The sequence below is a fragment of the Aspergillus niger genome (assembly GCF_000002855.4).
Source record: "Aspergillus niger supercontig An12".
Lineage (NCBI taxonomy): Eukaryota > Fungi > Ascomycota > Eurotiomycetes > Eurotiales > Aspergillaceae > Aspergillus > Aspergillus niger.
The window spans coordinates 1,450,972-1,470,116 of record NT_166527.1 but is presented as its reverse complement, the minus strand read 5'-3'; the positions used below and the strand labels follow the sequence as shown (position 1 = coordinate 1,470,116).

The window sequence follows — 19,145 nt, the reverse complement described above, 5'->3', positions numbered from 1 at the left end:
AATAATGCTGTTAGAATAGATCATCGCTATGGATCGCTCATCACGGCATAACCTGCTACATCTCAATTCTACAAAACAGTCTGATACACCCTCTCATCTGCATCAGACTGTTTCCCCTTCCACTCCTTCAACCACACCCCCACAAATCTCACCACCTCCTCATGCACACTAACAATCTCTTTAGGCGCCTTCTCCCCCTCCTTCTTCTGCTGACCCGACAATCCGTTCTGATCCCAGTGATGGACCGCACCTCTCACACCATCCCACACATCCGCCGCCGGAATATCCAGCAAAATAATCGGCTCACTATCAGACGACTTTCGACTCTGCCAGTCGACTCCGTCCGCTAGTGGTGTCGCGTCGCGCCACGGATCCGCCAGCCCGCCTATTATCGCAACGCGCGGATACGAGAAATTGAACCCGCCGAATTGGTTGATTCGCTGAACATCTGGCGGTGTCTTGATTCCGAATGTGTTCGGGCAGAAAGACGAAAGGTAGGGGAGGTCGAGAAGACGAGAAATAAGGGGCTTAGTGGTCGAAGGCACAGAGGAGCCTGTAGTGAAATACCCCCATTCAACGCAGACTTGGTAGTTCCAGCTGGTGCCGGAGTCCTTGCTGAGGGGCTGCGGGGTGGTGAAGTTCGTGATGTTGGATGATGAGGACTCCGAGGATGAGTCGGCGAAAACTTTCGAGGTGCTTAGGAATCCAATCCAGTTGAGGAAGTTGTTGACCAGGGTCGTGTTGGAGGGATCGTAGCCTGCAATTTGGACCAATTGCTTGACGGATGCAGAGATGGGTTCGGCGGCCTCGGGGTACAGCAGGTCCGAATTGGTGATGTTGTTGCAGAAAGCGCGGAAGAGAGGGGTCCCGATGGTCTTATCCCAGTTGCGGGACTGAAACGAGTCCAGACCATAGGAGAGGGAGGAGACAAAGTCCTGGTTACTGAGGTTGGTCGCTGAGCCCCCAAAAGCGGATTTCAGTTGCTGGGCCAGGGTTTTATTGTCGGCATGGTCGATGAGAATGCGATCCACAATATCGATTGACGTCTGTATGGTGGAGATGCACTGAGATGGGCCATACAGTCGGATCGGTTCGTAGTATTCCCAGTAATCAATGATGGCTTCCGTGACGCCAGAAGAAGACACCGCTCCCCAGTAGAGCTCCGGGTAGAGTTTGCGGAGGAAAGCGACGAAAGCACCAGCATAAGAGCCGCCATAGGCGATCCATGGAGTGGTGGCTGCCGTAAGATCGAGATCCTCCAGACCGGGGAAGACAATGTTCGAGGCAAAGTAAGCATAGTCGGCGAGCGCCTGCTCGGTAGTCAAGAATCGGATGTTCTCGGTAGTAAGGTTGGTGAATGGGTAGCTCTCGCCGTAATAGCGATGTTCGAGAATGAGGCCAATTCCATGGTAGGCTGCCGCTAATTGAGTAACAACCCCTTGTGAAAGGAAGGGAATACGGTCGCTTCCATCGGTCTCGCCTGCGGCAATCACAAAAACGGGTCCTCCAGGCTGGTAATGGCTAGTGTCGAGCCAGTAGCGCAGGCCAAAGGTGGCATTGGTGTGTGGCTCATAGCGTGATTCATCGTGGAAATGGTCTATAGGCACAGAAAGGTTGTACACCGGGAAGCTTGCTGAATCCTGGTTGAGAGAAGCCTGGTGAGACTTGCTGAGCTGGCTGAGTTGGTGCAGATGTGGTACCCGCAACTCCAGGGGGCTGGAGTCGAGGGCAACCGTGGAGGCAATCAAGGTCCCCAGAAGGGGAAGCGAAAGGAACATGATGGTCGTGCGATGGAAGAGTCGGGGGACTCCCCCGAGTTTATTACTCCTAGACCCTTATGCGGGGTTTCTTTGCAAGACGAGCTTTATCTAAGCGGTGGAACTGGCGATTGCCAATCAGCCCAGCCAGCCAGCAAGGTGTGATGAGGTTGGGACGGCGATCGTCGCGTTATCCGTCGGTCTCCCGGCGTGGCTGGTTTCTGCACTTGCCAATAATTGACAATTATTCCCCGTGTCCTCCATTGTGCTCACCTCCTCGGTCTACTCGTCATTCCCAGCTCATGAGCCAACTGGTGTCGCTCAGAAAGAGTGACCGCAAAAACCATTCGCTCCGACATACAGCCCAGGATGGCGTGACATTTGCGGGTACTCGCTGCGCCGTTGAATTTTTAGGGCGGATCACGCCTCGGTCACCCATTGATTTTAACACAGTTCCACCCGGTGGTATCAGCACTGTGTAGTAATGTCGTGATCAATATACTTGGTTGACAATCACAAAAGGTCAATTCGCTCAGAGCAGGGATCGAACCTGGGATACTCCGTGTTCTATCACGTGACTCGACGGGTAAAGCCGGGATCTGGAGTCAGTCAACTATTCTTAGTGAATGGTTGCACCCCCTGTTGCTGTGTGGGGGCCGCATTCTGCAGCTTCACCACCAATGCAGAAACCCGGTCCTATCCTGACCAGGATCATCGAAGCTATTATGCATGGGAACCGACCGTTTATATTGCAATCGTGTCGAAGCTCCCAATATGCAGTATATTCCATAAAAATGCACATCATGATCAGGACAACAGTTTCTGGTTCATGTCTTACCCAAAGCGTCAGTTAGGGCTGACAGGAGTCGTCGAAAAGCATCAAGTATCACCCAATGACACCAGACTCTACAAAGAACGTGTTGGTACCTCTTCACTATGCGACAGATACGAACCCCCTAATCTACAAAAACTTCCAGTTAACCCAATGCTAGGAAACTTCGGTACAACCAGGAATGCTAAATTGGGGCCGCCCCCAACTCTCACCGTCGCACGCGAGCTTCCATTTGCTCTCCCCCAGCATGACTACGACCATGCTTTCAACGCAGCCACTCTCCTCCCTCACCAAGTTGGAAGGAACTGGACATATCCAATGCTACGCATCACTTCGCCTCCACTCATCCAGGCAGGCTGTGTACATCATGCCCCCTTTCGCCCCAACGATACGGCCTTATGCAGGAACCAGATCACACCCCTAATCAACTCTCCTTCGTCCTGCGTTGAAGTTTCTTACATTCTTCTGTTTCTATTGGGGTCAGTCTCTCGCTATTCTTCTACCTCGCAGCAAGTTCACTGTCTCGCCGTGGGCAACAAACAACATGGCATCACGCTCCTTTTCCTCCCAGTCCCTCTTGACTGGCTTCCTCCTGACGCTCATTTCCTCCCCCTTCGCCTCCGCTGAACTCACTCTCGCTTCTAATCCCCAAACCACATCCGCTCCCGTCGAGACCGTCTCCCTCATTGATGCCAGCGGCATCCCCATCACCACCGCCAACGACCCCGCCGACAACGCCTGGGTCATCCCCCTGACCGGACCAGCCAGCGCTCCCACCGGAGCTGCCTGGGGCGCGCAAATCCAATATAACAGTGACCTGGCTGGAATACTCCCAGTCGCATTCGGGACCCCTACCACCACCGCCAAACCCACCGCAACAGCGATAACAAAAGCAGCAGCAGCATCAACAACAACAGCAACGTTCGTATCAGCCGGCTCGCCCGGCCAAAAGAGCGGAAACTTCGAGCTCGCAATCGCGTTCAGCAACACCCTCCTCCTGTCGCAAGACACAAGTCTGAACATCACCTCCACCATAAACAAAACCAACTCAACAACCATCCCCTCCCTCCCCGTCGGCCTCAACCTCGGCCTCCAAGACAAATGGAACGGCTCCATCGTGCTGGGAGGTAACTACGACTCCAATCGCATCTACGACGAACCGCACTGGCAAACCACCCCGGAAACCAGCGCCGGCAACACCAGCTTCATCGATACAGGCATGCTAGACATCAGCGCCGTTATCCTTGAACTCTACACCACCCCTAACGCTACAACCAGCAGCGAAGACGCGGAATACCCGTTCGGCGGTACCAGCGTTCAGGAGACGAGTAAAACTCTCCCCGCCATGCTGGACTTTAATTCGGAGTTCCTGTCCGTGCCGGATGAATCCTGGTGCGGACGGAATATCTCGATCGTATTTAATCCGGATAGCGAGTCATATCCGATATTTGATATTCCAGTTTGGGCCGAGCTGGTTCCCAAGGAGAGGTGTCAGGTATCCAGTGGTGAGGTTGTGCTTGGACGGCCGTTCTTCCAGGCTGCCTATGTGTATGTGAACTCGGCGGGCGATGTGTATTTCAGTTCGATCACTACGGAGGACGTGGATGTTGCGACCAAGCCGTTTGACTTGCATGTGCAGCTTTCGGAGGAGGTCAATGGTACTGAGACTTATGGGGGAGGGAATGGAACGGCGACAGGGTCGGGGAGTGATGCAACGGGGACCTCGGGGGCGGGAAGGTTAGGTGTTGAGGGGGTTTGGGGGGTGGTTGTGGGGATGGGGTTGTTGTTACTGATGTGAAGTGGAGGGTTTTTTGATGTCTTTGTACGATGTTTGCAGGTGTGCGTTATGATTTTGTAATATAGGTTCGCTTCTTCGGTCTGTTGTATGACAGGCTGGTTTTTCTTGATTGGGTGGGTTGGACGTCTATACCCGTTGATGGCAGCTTGGAGGTTATGCTTTTTGTAACGTGAATTGGATTTATGTCATTATCAATCGTCCACTTACTTAAGAAGGAGGCAGGATGAGTTGAAACAGGTTGTTTAGGTAGAAGTTGGGTTCCAAAAGAGAAGGAAATATGTGCGTCTCTTCGGTTCTCACATTAGATGTCTATAATATTCATATCTACTGCATGACAGGAGTAGAACCTGCAGGTGGATTACATAAATAGATCAAAATGCACCTCAAAGCTAAACTTACTTCCATTATCTTCTCGAAAGAGCAAGGATACGCCTAAATTTGAGGAAACACATGAACAACCTACCTTGATGAGCTAACTTACGAGTATGGGGAAGGTAAGCAAAAACGCCCAAACAAGTGCATCACCACTCAAACCCCCGACTAGTAAACACCCACCAGACAGTAGCTGAGCCGCACAGCCATAACCACCAATTCCTTGGCTATCTGGCTAGCTGAACAGCCCAAGCCTGCCAATCTTCTCCCCTTCCACAGATATCCTTATCCGCCGACCCACCACGCTAATTCCATCTCACGCACGAAGGATCGTCGCCAATTCCCACGCGTCCATTCCGTAGACGACCCGACCAATCAGCACCTCCATCTCCACTGCCCTAAATGCTACCTATGTGGATCGGAATCAAACAAACAGTCGTTGTTGTATGCCCGGATAATGTCCGCTGGGTGCGAAGAGCCTTACCTGCTAGCATGGTCTAACTGGGATGCGTGAGGCTGAAGACCCTGTCAGCATGGGTTATTAATAAGGTATGGGGTGCTCACGCGACGGGAACACTTTTCCTTTGATCGTTTTGCGAAGCGTAGAGCTACTTAGTTGAGCGCCATTGCTTTCTTCAGACCAGCCATGGGTTCCGGGCGATTAGGCGGGTATGCCGCTGTCTTTGCGGGGTTAGTGGTTAGTGTTTCTGCTATTGATTTTAATATCAACAGCACCGGTATGGGACTTCATCTGCTTCTGCGATTATCAGAAGACCCGCTAATGCAACGTTACCAGACACAATTAAATCCGCCTCCACCATTGAAATCACCAACCTCCTCAGCACCGCCAACTTCAACGGCACTGTCAACCCCATCTACTCCTCCTCCTACCCAGAGGGCATGCTCTACATGTCCCTAATCCCCTACTGGAACGCGACCGGCAACACAACCTACAACGACTTTATCATCTCGCGCATGCACAACCACTCCCAGAGCATATTCAGCGGCGAATGGGAGGAGATCGACGTCCTGACGAGCGACTTTGTCACATGGGGTCTCGCCGCCATGGCTGCGTCAGAGGCGGACTTTCCGGGTAGCCCGACGAACTCTTCTTGGCTGACTTGGGCGAAGAAAGTCGCGTATACGATGGAATTGGTTGTTAGTCAGGGCTCGATATGCAACGGCGGACTATATGACGATGAGAGTCAAACGCATGGGACGGAGTTCGATTGGTTCAACAACGGGGCGTATTTCCAGCTTATTTCGAGAGTGGCGTATGCGAGTGAGGGAGACGACCAGGGGACGTATGCACAGTATGGGGCGAGTGCATGGTCATGGAGTGAGAAAAATGGCATGGTGAATACCACGAATTGGTCGGTGTATGATTTGGTCTCCAATAAGACGGTGAATGCATCGACTTGTCAGGCTGTGGATACGGCGAGGTGGAGTTTGGCGTATGGGTTTTATTTGAGTGGTGCGGCGTATATGTATGAAGCGGTAAGCAGCACTATCCTCAATCGTCTAGGTTTAGAGATAGATCGTTGTGGGATAATAGCTGACGACACAGCAGACCAAGTCGGACGTCTGGATGACGCGAGCCGAAGGACTCCTCAACAGCACGCTTGACACATTCTTCCTCGACGACATCATGGTCGAAGTGGGCTATAGCAGTGCTAGTCTAGGCACTGCCGAGCAGTCCAAGCTGTCTGCTTACCCGTTCAAGGGATTCCTGGCACTGTGCCTTGCATCCGTGGCAAACCTTATCCCGGAGTTCGCCGGTCGGATTGTGCCGCTCCTGGCAGACACAGCTGTGGCGGTATCTGAGCAATGCGATGGAACAAGCAACCAGACCGTCTGTGGTTCCGACTGGGGGTCTACTTCGTATAACAAAGACCCGTCCTTCGAGAATACTTGGAATGCCGCCAATATTTTCGCCTCGAAGCTGCTTGCGCCGGAAATATCCGAGTCGGGAAATACTACGAGTAGCGGCAACTCCACAACAAGCAATACAGCAAGCAAAGATGGGAGTGGCATCTCGAATGGCGCAATTGCTGGTGCCGTGGTTGGTGCGGTGGCAGGCGTGGCTTTGATTATTGCGGCGGTCTTCTTCGGCCTGCGTCAAAGGAAGCAGAAGAGAATTCCGGTCCCTACAAAGGAGCCAGATGAGATTGAGTATGCTAAGAAGGGCCCCGCAGAACTGGCGCAGGGGTCTTATGTCCCTGAGATGGATAATGGAGTGGTGACGGAGCTGCCGGGGAAAGTGGATGGGGAGCAGTTGAAGTCGAGTGTTCCTCACGAAGTGGATTCAGCCCCTGTGTCCGAGCTTCCGGTCAGGGTTAACACAATGCGTTATGAACTGGAATGATAGCATAGTTTCGAGCGGTCATGGCTCTCTAGAGCATAATATTAATGAAATTAAAATTCAGACACATAACTCTTATCTGACGTGCTTTGCTTGATGCTATAATTAGTACCTAGACGCCTAGGAATGCTTCGATAATATCTCACGTATGTCCAAGATGCAGCATTCCTACTTCTTTCTGTCCGAGGAAGTAGTAAAACAAGGAGAACAAGGCTAACACAGTGTACATGAACAGAAAAGAGACTGCAAAATAACGCTATAACCCACTAGCAAGTAAAGTAGCAATTATATAACAGGTAATAATTATATGTGTAAGGGGTCCGTCTTGTTACAACAATTCCAGCCATCAGTACCGTCTAAATATACCCCATTTCTCTACTCTACCCACAAAGCATCTCGCAATAATACTCATATCACCTCGCTATCAACTCAAATATCAGCGCTGTTCGACAAATCAAGTAACTCGAGGCGGTAGAGAAGGCCAATGAACAAAGACAGAGAAGACATACTCCAGCTCCTCCAGGAAATTTGACATCGAATAAAACTGACCCGAGTCCGCTGGAGGAAGCGTCTCGTAGCCACTAAGAAAGGTTGATGGTAACGGTTCAATAGTCTGCTGCCACTGATGGCTTTCATATAGTCCAGCCTCTTCCAAGAAAAACGGATAGTTGTAGTTGTAGCTGTATTGCGATATTGTGTTTCCGTCACGAGCGTTCTGGCATTGCTGCACCTCTTCTTCGAATCGGACGCGGCATTTTCTCCGCTTGTTCCAGTCTTGGCGGGAGCTGAGGATTATCTGTGCGAAAAGAAAAATCAGAATTGATGAAGGAAGTATGTGGTCTGCTTTCAGCTTACACTAGGGACTGAGTGGATGGTTATGTTCCAGAAACGGCCAAGCAGAGACTTTCCATCTGTAGAGTCGTTCGATGTCGAAGGGTCTTCTGGAAGCTCCCAAATGCTGGGCTTTCGCTTCAAAGAAGGCTTCCTGGGGGCTTGAGTCGAGGGTGCTTCGCTAGGTGTTGGGCTGGGGCTTCTGCTGGACTTCAGTGGGCCATAGAGCCAAGTGATGTCGCTATCTTTGTCCCTGCACCAAGTCAGATAATCGCGATCGGGGAAAGTGGGAATCGAGATAGCACTTACCACGAGATAAAAGCCGCTGGCATGCGAATAGTCTGTCGAGTTGAAGCCATCCATGCTCTCCAAAGAGCATTTTCGAAGCGACATCTGACAATACTGTGCTGGTTTATTTGGCGAACATGTTTTCTAGTAGCCCACATCTCATCATACGTCCAGGAATGTGCGAGGTAGTCAACATTGACTTTGGCGTCCTCTTCAATCGAGAGATCATCACGCACAGCCCTTGGACGGGACATGGTAGCCTCGAGGGGCTTAGAAGTTAGAAGATACGAGATTGGGAGGAGAGGAGGTAGAGGGTGGCGATAGTCACTGGAAGTCAAGTGTCGTCTCTTTGAACCAAGGTGAGTTTATCAAGAACTGGCGCGAGGGTGATGGAACACCTAATATATGGTACACAAGAATGCAAGCATTCACTATCCACCTAGTAGGCAAATGTTAGCTCTACCTCCTCTCTATCGACACTGGACTAAGCACAGTACCAGTCCCACAGCTGATAAGAGCTCTACATGTCATACTGCAATGCCCCCACTCCGAACACGGGCTAATCCAGACGCGTGAATCTGATATTGAGCCTGATTGGCGACCCAGTATCTACAAAAAGACTATATGGGGGAGCTCCCCGGTTGCGGAGAGCTCGAAACACGGCGCGCAGAGGAGTTGCAGTGGCCCAGCCGCCCGGGAGAGCCGAGTTACCGAGATGGGGAATGGTGGACATGACAGCCGGGTGCCACCCAGACCGACGAGGCCGAGTAGGGAAGGAGAAGTTGTAACCATGGGGTGACATCTGGTCTTATCAAGGGACGCGTCCGGGGCTGCTTGAGTCTCCCAGCCAACCACCGCCTCGCTGGTAGGCCGGAAGAGTCAGCCGCCCAATCAGCATCCCGGATTCCACATACTGCGCCAGTGCATCAAAAATCTTGACTCCTGGCCATGTCTTGATTCATGCTCTCGGCTGCAATATCCCCGATCCGTGGCGACAGCCGGGGAGCTCCCATTTAGGTGGGGAATCTAGACCTGCCGATGAGCGAGATGGGATTCCCCGATCTCCTTCCTTAAGGAGCCCAGCCAGTCCTGCCCAGCCATGAACCACCGTATCGGTTCATCGCTACCATTTACCAGCCTAGCATACCATATCTTCCATAGAATCGTGATGTCTGCGCAAGAAGAATGCTCGGCGTTTTCTCGTCTCGCCTGCGGTTGTCGGCCCCGCCCTATCTCGTAGAGGATCCCTATCAGAATTTTTTCGCGGGGAATGTCCCAGGTCATAGACAAGCAGAAGTATTTGAAGCAAGCAGGTATCGAGCGGACGTCCTCTGTACTCCTCCACCACACTTATCTATCATATCAAATAAAAATGCCTTATTGCCTTGGAAAGTCACTAGGCCTGATTGGCCGCGGACAAGAGCCACTCTCCTTTTCTCTTACCGGAAGCCCTACTCTTTGCACAAACACCCCTTACATCTCAGATCTCAACGCCTCGAGGCTCCTCGCTCCATCGGATCGTACTGAAGCAGATATCCGCTGGACTACTCACGCCGAACAAGCCTGTGACCCGGAAGACAGCTTTAAAGAGCACGCGGTGTTATGCCTTCCATGCTGCCACCATACCGAAGACCACCACCCCGGTATGGATGATACTCCTTTGGATGGAAAGGCTCGCAATGCACTTGAAGAGTATTCCAATTCTTTCGATGAATATCGTCTGCTCAAGCGGAGGTTATCTACGTTAACGCACTCGCCACGAAGTGAGAAAGCTGCATAGCCCGCAAGTGCAACACGCTGCGACGCATGCAGTTTCTGGAAGCCATTCAACCTGGCATAATCATGGCGCCACCACTGATGGAATTCTTCTATTGAAAGGAGCTTGTAACACTATGGTTTTTTTAGAGCATCGAGCTATGTGTAATTTAACTTCTGCGACATGCATTTTCCAACGTTCCGCATTTTCTTATTGAATACAATCTTCGAAGTCGCTGGTGCTCTACATCAATTTTCTTTGTAAGCCAATCTTGGCGAGTCATCCATAATTAAATCACATATATCAATCATATTTACACTGTCTACTCAAACACCAAGCTACTCTGTGATGAATCAAAATGCAACACTCGGATTGAAACATTGAAATGGCGATCGATATTCCTTATCAAATGCTACAGATGCAAATACTTTGGCTTTATTGCTATTAATTCTAGAACCGCTGAACGCAGGGCGGGAATGCAACCTAGCTATCTATTCACTGGAAACAGTAGCAGTGGCGAGTCACCGTCTTATTGGAAGATAATAGCCGTTACCTTAATCCATGGCAGCAACCCAGACCTGCCTTCGACCCTGATCTTAGTCAGGCCGCATTGACCAATCTACATTTCCATGGTCGATGTCAACACGAGATACTATCCTTATCGTGTGACAAGCTTTCTATGTGTGGTCGTCATGATGGCTGTGCATATAGCATCCCTGTTTGAAAACATGTATGAGCAACACTTACGAGACTGGTATACTTATCTAGGTGCAATATAATCATCTTTCACTTAGTAGATCCTACTTTTATATTCTACTACCCGCAGTTAAGGAATAACTGATCTACAATCAGTGGTTTTATCTCCCCCATAAATCTATCGTACCTGACACAACCCAGAACATTCAGCCATCACGACCAACCATGTCCGCCAGAAACAACCACACCTACACCTTCATCCAACCCCAAATCCTCCAACACATCAGCACCTCGCCCAATGCATCATCCAAGGCCCGCCGTGCCGCCACCCGCACCCTCACCCTCGCCAACGAAATCCATCAGACCCGCGTCTCCTCCTCTCCCTATATTTCCCTCACGTCGCACGCCCAAGCTCGCGAAATCTACGACTGCCGCAACAAGCGCGGTCTTCCAGGCCTCCTCGTACGCACCGAATCCTCCTCCGCCCCGACCACCCAAGACGACACCGTAAATCACGTATACAACAGCTTCGGAATCTTCCTGCACTTCCTCTCGTCTGTGCTGGGCCGACAATCGATCGACAACGACAACCTCCGGCTCATCGGCTGTCTTCACTACGACAAGAACCTAGACAACGCGTTCTGGAACGGACAGGAAATTATCTTCGGCGACGGAGACGGGGTGTACTTCGCTGGGTTCCCCAAGAGTCTGGATGTCGTCGTGCATGAGCTGATGCATGGAGTGACGGATCATACAGCTGGGTTGTTGTACGAGGGTCAGTCTGGAGCGCTGAGCGAGAGTATCTCTGATGTGTTTGCTTGTGTGATTGAGCAGTGGTGGAGGGGACAGGGAGTCGAGGAGGCAGATTGGGTAGTTGGAAGGGGGGTTTTTGTTTGGCCGAAGGGGAAGAAAGGTGCCGGTGCTGGTGCGGGGGAGATGGGACTGAGGTCATTGAAGGCGCCTGGTACAGCGTATGACGATCCTGTTCTTGGTAGAGATGGACAGCCGAGTCATATGAAGGAATTGGTGTGTACTGAGGAGGATAATGGTGGGGTGCATTGGAATTCGGGCATTCCGAGCCATGCGTTTTATCTTTGTGCTGTGGAGTTCGGAGGACGGAGTTGGGAGAAGGCTGCGATCGTTTGGTATCGTGCGTTGTTAGATCCGAGAGTTGAGCCGAATTGTAGCTTCCAGAGATTTGCGAGTGTGACGGTGGATATTGCGGAGGCGATGTTTGGGGGAGAGGCTGGTGAAGTCGTGAAGAGGGCGTGGGTGGCGGTTGGAGTTGAGGTTGGGATGGTGTTGTGGACGGTGAAGGGTGATACTGGTTGCTAGAATTGATGCAATTAGCTTTGAAGTTAGCAGTATTATGAGGTTAGCAGAAGGTACGAAGGATACTATAGGCATATCCCACTGTTTCTTGCAGCTTGCATCGAAATCATTTCTAGCAAGCATCAATAAAGTATGCTTTTCTAGTACTCACATTATTCGAATGGTGGTCTGCAGACAGAAGTGTTCTGTTAGTGTTAGACTTCCAAATCACTAAAAGGGGCGGAAGCAACTTGGAAGAGCGTAGAACATATCCATAGCTCGACTATGGGCGTGGTATGGCAGGTACATGAACACATAGAATACACATGTTTGGGTCCTACCAAAAGCTGCAGTTAGTACTCTGTCTGCTTGATAGACTGCTAGCTCAAACGGACGAAGTAGTCCTGCTTGTGTACAGTATACCGGAACTGTTGGTCCTTTCCGCACAACGATAGTATGTCCTTTCCGTATTAGGAGAATGATGCTACAACCTCAGAAACCTGAGTGTATAATTCTATCATGCACAGTCTAGGCAATAAAGCACATGAGCTTCTATGCAGGCAGCACAATATGTTTGACACGTTTGATTACTGACCCAATATGATCCCCTCGCTTAACCTCACCACCGACACTAAAGCGCGCTGATTGGCTCACCTGCTTCAAGAAAGTACTATTCACGCGGCCTCACTGCTCATTGTCTACAACTACGCGTCTCTTTCCTCTCACTTTGGTATTCCCTCTCTCTTGCAGTAGACCGATTCGGACCCAGCGATAGTCAAAGAAGGCTCACTATAGTGAGTAGCAATGCACGAGGCTGCCTGATAGGCTGTCTACTATCTGTCCCGGACCAGCAACTTATTTCAATTCAAAGTAAGTAGAATGAAAGCTTCACTTTATCCTCATCTCACTAGACGCGTACTTACCGAAATTCTTTGTACAGGCCACGCGTTGCAGGACTACCAGCCCACTCTCGAACCCGTAATAGAACTGACTAAGATTATTTAATCTAAGATACAATTCACAAAAGGATTCTTCCTTGCATGGAGTTATGGCAACCCCGAGGAAGGCTTCGAATAGGCCGAAGAAACGGACTCTGGTCCGCTGGGACGGTATGTCCCTATCTCGGCTTCAACAATCCCATCTTGTAGAAAAGCTCGTCCGACCGAGGCTAACAAGTATAGAAAATCTGAACGAGCTCCTTCTGTTGACTGTTCAGTCCGTTTGCAATACAAAGTCGATCAAGATTCCTTGGGCCGAGGTCGCTAATACCATGGGTCATAATGTGACGGAGGGCGCAATCGTACAGCACCTTGCAAAGCTCCGCAGTCGTCGAGTCTCTGCAGACAAGGCCGTTCCCCCTCCTCTTCGGCGTGGTGCTACTGGGATGTCTAAGTCTTCTGAAGAAACGCCCACAAAGAGCGTCGCAGACGAGGCACCAAACACTAGAGCCAGCTCAAGTAAGAACAATTTCTCCGGGTCCCGGGCTAGACCTCGATACCAGGATACGTCCTCGGACGAAGAATGGGTCCAAGGAAGGGCTTCAAGATCACGAAGACTGCAGAAAAGAAGAAAGTCGGCAGTCAAAGCTGAGGAGAGCTCTTCAGAAGTTGAAAAGAGTGAAAGTGATGACGAGGACAAGTGCAGCAGCGTGGCCAGTTCCGATGAGCTTTTGGTTCCCGGTGCAAAATTCCTCGAATACCCCAATGACGTGGGACAACCACAGCGTAAAGTTGTGACACTCAAGTATCGTCGTCCTTCCGCTACTGAGGCTGACAATGCACCCTCCAAATCTCTGGACACGGCCAACGACACCACTGGTGTAAATACATCCGTTGTTGTATCTTCCAAACAGCCCTCTGGTGTCTATTCTTTTGACAATGATCCCCATATGATGGATTATTTTCCACACGACGTACCTAGTAGTTATGTGCCCGGGAATACCTCCAATGAGCTGCCTGAATTGCCTTCGGGAGAGAACATATCTTCGGGAGATCTATGGGACACTGACCTCTGCCCACCCTTCTCATCAGGCATGGTGTATTCGGGCTACAATCCCGATTTCAATGCAATCGCTGCAAATGACCCATTAGCATTCTCTCAAGACATGACCAGTAGCCTTAGCTATGAGCCTGGCAGTTATCCAAACATGCCCATCAGTTATACCAGGTCGGACGGGCCATTGAACGACTTCGACATGCTTGAAGACATGAAGTGATCAAATTTCCTCTTCTGAGATGGTAAATCAAGCCGGACCAAAGCCCGACAGACTTTTCTTTACATACCTTTGCCCTTGCCCTCTTGCATTCTCGCTTCGGCTGCATTGTTATTTACTTCGTACACATTCTGAAGTTTTTCTTCCTGTTCATCCCTTCATTGCCTTGATTTTCATCTCTGATATTTCTGACATTAACAATAATTCTTATTCAATGTTTTCGTTATTCCTTTCATCTCGGATATCTCTGACATCTATGATCAACTTAATGTATTTCCTTCCGAATTATTTAGCCAAACAAATCAAGAAGGGCATCGAAGCAATTCAACATCAGTAGCTATTAGAGTGAGATCAAAGGAGAAAGACAGTTCTAGTATAGTCAGCCGGGATTCAGATAACTCGAACGACCGAGATGAATGGAAATATGATGCTATTGACAAATCGTAAACATTCAATATCCGCTTGCACAATTAACTATCCCGCTATTCAAGCCTTGATTATCAATGATGTACTGCATTTTTGTCATTTCTTTCCGTCTGCGACCGAGGAAACTCCTTTCGCTTCTCATTCCCGCATTGGTGTACTACTTTATCCACGGAAAATAGACCACGAACCAATATTTACGCGATACCATCGTACCTCTCCAAGAATTTGTGGGTCTGACACTACGCCATTATGTTCGAGCAGAGCTGTCATGGTGAACTCGACCTTGGAAAGTGGTCAGTGGCGAGAACTTTGTTTTCGCGGGCGGGCTAGAACGAACCAGGGGAGGCACAGCTGTGGCGTGTGGTGGAGGTTGTGTCCGAAGGCTGGTACTACCAATATGACATTTACTCGTCGTAAAGCTTAACCATGAGGATATTCCTGTGTCTCTGACAAGACCACTCTTGATTGAGCTGGTTAAAGTTCCCCTCGGAGTGAAGAGTAGAGCATTCACCCAGCAGGGAGTATACCAAACACACAGTGTGGGTAGAACCCATGCAGTGAAACTTCTCGTAGAGAATGCATTTTCTATTGAAATCTCCTCAAAGAAGCAGTATTATATTATTCTTATCCCGAATCTCAGACTTGGTGTTACCTTTCCGGCGTGGTGATTTTCGGAAAGATAGACGCCACTTCGCAACTATCAAGCGCAATCACACAATCATCACAGACGCCCATTTCCTTCTCACTTACATCGCATTAGTCATTCTTCAGCTCCTCTCTCATCCAAGAGATCATTCATCATGAAATCCATCCTCGTCCTCTTCGCCTTCGGCCTTTTCGTGACCCAGACCCAGGGCTGTGAAATTCCTGGCACATTCTGCATCCGCTATGGTGCTAAAGCATGCGAGTGCAACGGCGGACACCAGGTACGTGGGATATCTCTGAACTCTAATTCGTCATGCTAATCGTTGGTTTCAGTTGGAATGTCAGGTCACCGTGGCTCCGATGGTGGATGATCAGGGCGGCGAGACGGAGATGTTCTGGACTAGGTTTAGGGACTGTCCTGTGCCGGCTGATGGCGGGTTGCAGTGTATTAATGGGATGTGTACTTCCTAGGTTATTATCGTTGGAGGTAGTCAAGGAGGATTGGATGGTTAGGGGTGATATGCTAGGTTAGAATACTGCTGCGTAGGATTTGCTCCAAGGAAAAGTGGTGTGAAAAAAAGTGGATGTACGGTCGCAAAGGGAACGGGCGTGCTGGTTAGCTCTCAAATGACTCCTACAAGTGAGCGTATTGCGCAACCTTTTCTCGGATATGGACGTAAATTCAAAGATGCGCTCCGCTCGCCAGTAAGAGATAGTTCTATTGGATATGAACTCAGTGTCAGCAAATGCTTTGTCAACACAACCATTTCTCCTTTCCTGCTATCCTTGTTGCAAAATTATTATGTGGATCTTTGAAATCAGTAAAGATGCCCAACAGCGAGACTTACATGGCGGAAGCGAAAATTGCCTACAGTACATAGATACGATCTCATCTCGCATAGAAGCGGCTCCTTGGCAAGAGGCGAGAGCTGAACGCTGACGTGGAAAGCTTAACGTATGAGCATCATCTAACCCTACACCTGGTAGTCGGTGCTAGGCATGCATCTCCGACTTCACATGATAGTCAAGGTAGCTGTGTTATTGGTCCATCGTTGCTGATCGGGCTTTGATCTCTTTGAGATCGAGAACTTTGTATGGACGTCTACTACAGAGTGTGGCGGTCTGCAGATGAGGCGAAGTGATGAAGCCGGGTTGACTTGCTTTCTCATACGCTATGGGCTTTATCCCTTGCATAAAGATAAGCTTGATGGTGGACACTTATTAAACCCCATGCTGGACGGAGGTTTATCGAGATTTGCATTTTGTCGCTCAATCCAACATTGCGTTCTGGGTTGCAAACAGGCCTCTATCCCACCACTCAACTGTGTCAGCGACAGACGTCTCGTTTAGCTATGAAGCATCATTCCAAACACTATTCAAATGCAAGCATGTTGCGTCGTGCTATTGAAAGTCACTGCACAAGATCTTGGAGATCACCCCGCAATCTGGTGGATCCCCGCCCTTCGGGCGAATGACACGCCTATTCTTGGCTCAAAGCCCGTCAGCTCTGATGTTCAGAGCGATGCTCTAGGCCGATTCAAATGACTCATGACAGCCGATAACAGGAGCTGCAGCCAACAGACCAGATCTGACGTAGACGGAATCTATCGGGCAGCTCAAATATACGACGTCTCCCACCCAATCTCCATTCCTCATTCCTCCCCTTCAGCGTTTAAACCAATCTATCCTCCACCATGAACACTCCAACCAACACCCACCCCCGATTCGGATGGATCGGTAAGCACCCAACACATTCCCACACTCACCATAGTCCATCCTGTATACAAAGAGACTAAATTCTCCAGGTCTCGGCTCAATGGGCCAAGCCATGGCCCTGAACCTCCAAGCCCATCTATCGCGCATCAACGCCCCATCCCTCCAATTCTACAACCGAACCGAGGCTCGTGGACAGCCCGTTCAAGCAATCGGGGGCGTACAGCACGCCAGCATCCCCGAGCTCATCACCAACGTCGATATCTGCTTCGTCGCTGTGACCGATGACACTGCTGTTCGATCCATCATTGATACCATAACAACACTAGACCCAGACCACCTACGCCAGAAACTCATCGTCGACACAACGACCGTCCATCCGGATACGTCTGCCTGGGCACAACAACGTCTCACTGAGTGCGAAGTAAGCTATGTCGCATCACCGGTGTTCGGAGCCACGCCTACCGCGCAAGAAGGCAAGCTATTGTTTGTGGTCGCGGGTGCGGAAGAGGCCGTGCAGCGAGTGGAGCCGTATATTGTGGGTGTTATGGGGCGGAAGATGATGAGGTTGGGGAGTGATGTTACGAGGTCTACGTTGTTGAAGTGTACGGGGTGAGTTTAAACACATCCTAGCTATCTATTCATTCGAGGGTATATCTAACTAGATCATTAGCAACTTCCTCATCGGCGGCATGATGGAGCTTGTCGCAGAAGCACAGGTATTGGCGGAAAAGTCCGGTCTCGGGAACGATGTTCTCGAGGGGTTGCTTGAAGAGCAATATGGTCCACTGCTGACCTCCATGTCGAAGAGGATGACGGGAGGATTTTATCTGCCTGAACGGGGTCAGCGACCGTGGTCGGATGTGAATTTGGCCATCAAAGATGTCTCGTTGGGGGTGAGTTGTGCCGAGGGCGCGGGAACGGAATTGCCGATTGCGCGGGTTGTTTTGGATCATCTCCGCGCGGCGCGGGGGTATGGGGAGGATAATGGACGTGCGCTGGATTCGTCGTCAATGTATGGGGTATTGAGAGAGCGTGCAGGGCTTGCGTTTGAGTCGGAAAGGGTGAAGCAGAGGGATGCTGGGGGGAGTGATGCGAGTTGAGGGAGATGTAGTCGGGGATTATATATATCTTTGGTGGCTCTCCCGCAGAGCAAAGAAGAACCCATGCATGAAGCATTTCTTCAATGAAACCGTTCAAAATACTTTTAAGATAGATTTAGACATGATGTAGAATGTTACTAATAACCAAAATATTCTTTCAGAAGATAAAAATTGAACAGAAAGGGAGGGTTCCGTACCCAGATACACCAAATAAAAAAAACCAAAAAGAAACGTCAGCGACAGGACTCGAACCTGTGCGGGCGAACCCAATAGATTTCTAGTCTATCGCCTTAACCACTCGGCCACACTGACTAATCGTTGAAGAACGAAAAGACATAGCACAATAAGAACTACCGATACCATAAGTAGTAACCATCGCATCAAAATATTAAACGAGAGTCATTATTTCATATCATAAATGTAATCTCCACATATACATCCCTCCACCGTAGTACTAATATCTGTATCAAATTTTACAACAAGTAACCCACTTCACCAAGTCCCTCGTATACATCCAACCCGGATACAAACAACAATACACCCCCACCACAGCTGATATCATCACCGCGGACAAATTAGTACGCCCACCACTACTCATCCGGCAGCAGGTCGTCGCTTTGCTCGGTTCCTATCACTAATATCAGCTTCCATTTCTCTTATATATACCATGGCTGAATCAACCATATAGGGGGAATGGAAAGGAAACCCACCCTGGTTAGGATTATACGGCCTAAACGACTGCGACCTGTCCGGAGCTTGCTTAGGTTGAGTACTCGACTGCTGCTGCGGCTGCTGTGATTGACCCGTATCAGCGTGATGAGCCCGGCGGTTCAGTTCTTCCCATCCGCCTCCGGAGCTGAGGTCATCGACTCTTTCGACGATGTCTGCGCCGGTAAGGTGGTATGCGCCAGAGGGTCTGCGTTCGCTGGTCATTGTGTGCTGTCACTTATTTTCTTTCTTGTGATGATGATGATGTTGATGGATTGATTGTGATGGGATAAGAATAGACGAGGGTGAGGGTGGAGGCAACTTATATTTCAGAC

The 19,145-nt window shown here is 50.0% G+C and overlaps 11 protein-coding genes and 1 non-coding gene across 12 annotated transcripts; 7 read left to right on the top strand and 5 right to left on the bottom strand.

Moving 5' to 3' along the window:
- Nucleotides 1–68: 68 nt before the first annotated feature.
- Nucleotides 69–1,778, bottom strand: An12g05960 (uncharacterized protein; the record flags this gene model as incomplete). The annotated part of the gene is made up of 1 exon (XM_001395623.3): nucleotides 69–1,778. The coding sequence occupies one exon, from the start codon at nucleotides 1,776–1,778 to the stop codon at nucleotides 69–71; it is 1,710 nt and encodes a 569-aa protein (XP_001395660.1).
- Nucleotides 1,779–2,586: 808 nt separating this feature from the next.
- On the top strand, nucleotides 2,587–4,387 carry An12g05950 (uncharacterized protein; the record flags this gene model as incomplete). Its single annotated transcript, XM_001395622.3, has 2 exons — nucleotides 2,587–3,068; nucleotides 3,100–4,387. The coding sequence occupies 2 exons, from the start codon at nucleotides 2,587–2,589 to the stop codon at nucleotides 4,385–4,387; spliced, it is 1,770 nt and encodes a 589-aa protein (XP_001395659.3).
- Nucleotides 4,388–4,711: 324 nt separating this feature from the next.
- On the bottom strand, nucleotides 4,712–5,147 carry An12g05940 (hypothetical protein; the record flags this gene model as incomplete). The annotated part of the gene is made up of 3 exons (XM_059750942.1): nucleotides 4,712–4,819; nucleotides 4,902–4,990; nucleotides 5,084–5,147. The coding sequence occupies 3 exons, from the start codon at nucleotides 5,145–5,147 to the stop codon at nucleotides 4,712–4,714; spliced, it is 261 nt and encodes an 86-aa protein (XP_059604506.1).
- A 258-nt stretch (nucleotides 5,148–5,405) lies between these two features.
- Nucleotides 5,406–7,124, top strand: An12g05930 (uncharacterized protein; the record flags this gene model as incomplete). Its single annotated transcript, XM_059750941.1, has 3 exons — nucleotides 5,406–5,456; nucleotides 5,492–6,256; nucleotides 6,330–7,124. 3 exons carry the CDS (start codon nucleotides 5,406–5,408, stop codon nucleotides 7,122–7,124), a joined length of 1,611 nt encoding a protein of 536 aa, XP_059604505.1.
- Nucleotides 7,125–7,575: 451 nt separating this feature from the next.
- Nucleotides 7,576–8,494, bottom strand: An12g05920 (uncharacterized protein; the record flags this gene model as incomplete). The annotated part of the gene is made up of 3 exons (XM_059750939.1): nucleotides 7,576–7,917; nucleotides 7,977–8,205; nucleotides 8,262–8,494. 3 exons carry the CDS (start codon nucleotides 8,492–8,494, stop codon nucleotides 7,576–7,578), a joined length of 804 nt encoding a protein of 267 aa, XP_059604504.1.
- Nucleotides 8,495–9,612: 1,118 nt separating this feature from the next.
- On the top strand, nucleotides 9,613–10,213 carry An12g05910 (hypothetical protein; the record flags this gene model as incomplete). The annotated part of the gene is made up of 2 exons (XM_059750938.1): nucleotides 9,613–10,003; nucleotides 10,146–10,213. The coding sequence occupies 2 exons, from the start codon at nucleotides 9,613–9,615 to the stop codon at nucleotides 10,211–10,213; spliced, it is 459 nt and encodes a 152-aa protein (XP_059604503.1).
- A 704-nt stretch (nucleotides 10,214–10,917) lies between these two features.
- On the top strand, nucleotides 10,918–12,027 carry An12g05900 (uncharacterized protein; the record flags this gene model as incomplete). Its single annotated transcript, XM_001395617.1, has 1 exon — nucleotides 10,918–12,027. The coding sequence occupies one exon, from the start codon at nucleotides 10,918–10,920 to the stop codon at nucleotides 12,025–12,027; it is 1,110 nt and encodes a 369-aa protein (XP_001395654.1).
- Nucleotides 12,028–13,051: 1,024 nt separating this feature from the next.
- On the top strand, nucleotides 13,052–14,218 carry An12g05890 (uncharacterized protein; the record flags this gene model as incomplete). The annotated part of the gene is made up of 1 exon (XM_059750937.1): nucleotides 13,052–14,218. The coding sequence occupies one exon, from the start codon at nucleotides 13,052–13,054 to the stop codon at nucleotides 14,216–14,218; it is 1,167 nt and encodes a 388-aa protein (XP_059604502.1).
- A 1,223-nt stretch (nucleotides 14,219–15,441) lies between these two features.
- Nucleotides 15,442–15,757, top strand: An12g05880 (hypothetical protein; the record flags this gene model as incomplete). The annotated part of the gene is made up of 2 exons (XM_059750936.1): nucleotides 15,442–15,567; nucleotides 15,620–15,757. The coding sequence occupies 2 exons, from the start codon at nucleotides 15,442–15,444 to the stop codon at nucleotides 15,755–15,757; spliced, it is 264 nt and encodes an 87-aa protein (XP_059604501.1).
- A 1,223-nt stretch (nucleotides 15,758–16,980) lies between these two features.
- Nucleotides 16,981–18,102, top strand: An12g05870 (uncharacterized protein; the record flags this gene model as incomplete). The annotated part of the gene is made up of 3 exons (XM_001395614.1): nucleotides 16,981–17,023; nucleotides 17,092–17,611; nucleotides 17,673–18,102. 3 exons carry the CDS (start codon nucleotides 16,981–16,983, stop codon nucleotides 18,100–18,102), a joined length of 993 nt encoding a protein of 330 aa, XP_001395651.1.
- A 231-nt stretch (nucleotides 18,103–18,333) lies between these two features.
- tRNA-Ser (AGA) lies at nucleotides 18,334–18,414 on the bottom strand. The gene has a single exon. It is a non-coding gene; the product is annotated as a tRNA-Ser (tRNA).
- Nucleotides 18,415–18,692: 278 nt separating this feature from the next.
- An12g05850 (hypothetical protein) lies at nucleotides 18,693–19,035 on the bottom strand (the record flags this gene model as incomplete). Its single annotated transcript, XM_059750935.1, has 2 exons — nucleotides 18,693–18,730; nucleotides 18,813–19,035. 2 exons carry the CDS (start codon nucleotides 19,033–19,035, stop codon nucleotides 18,693–18,695), a joined length of 261 nt encoding a protein of 86 aa, XP_059604500.1.
- Nucleotides 19,036–19,145: the final 110 nt, after the last annotated feature.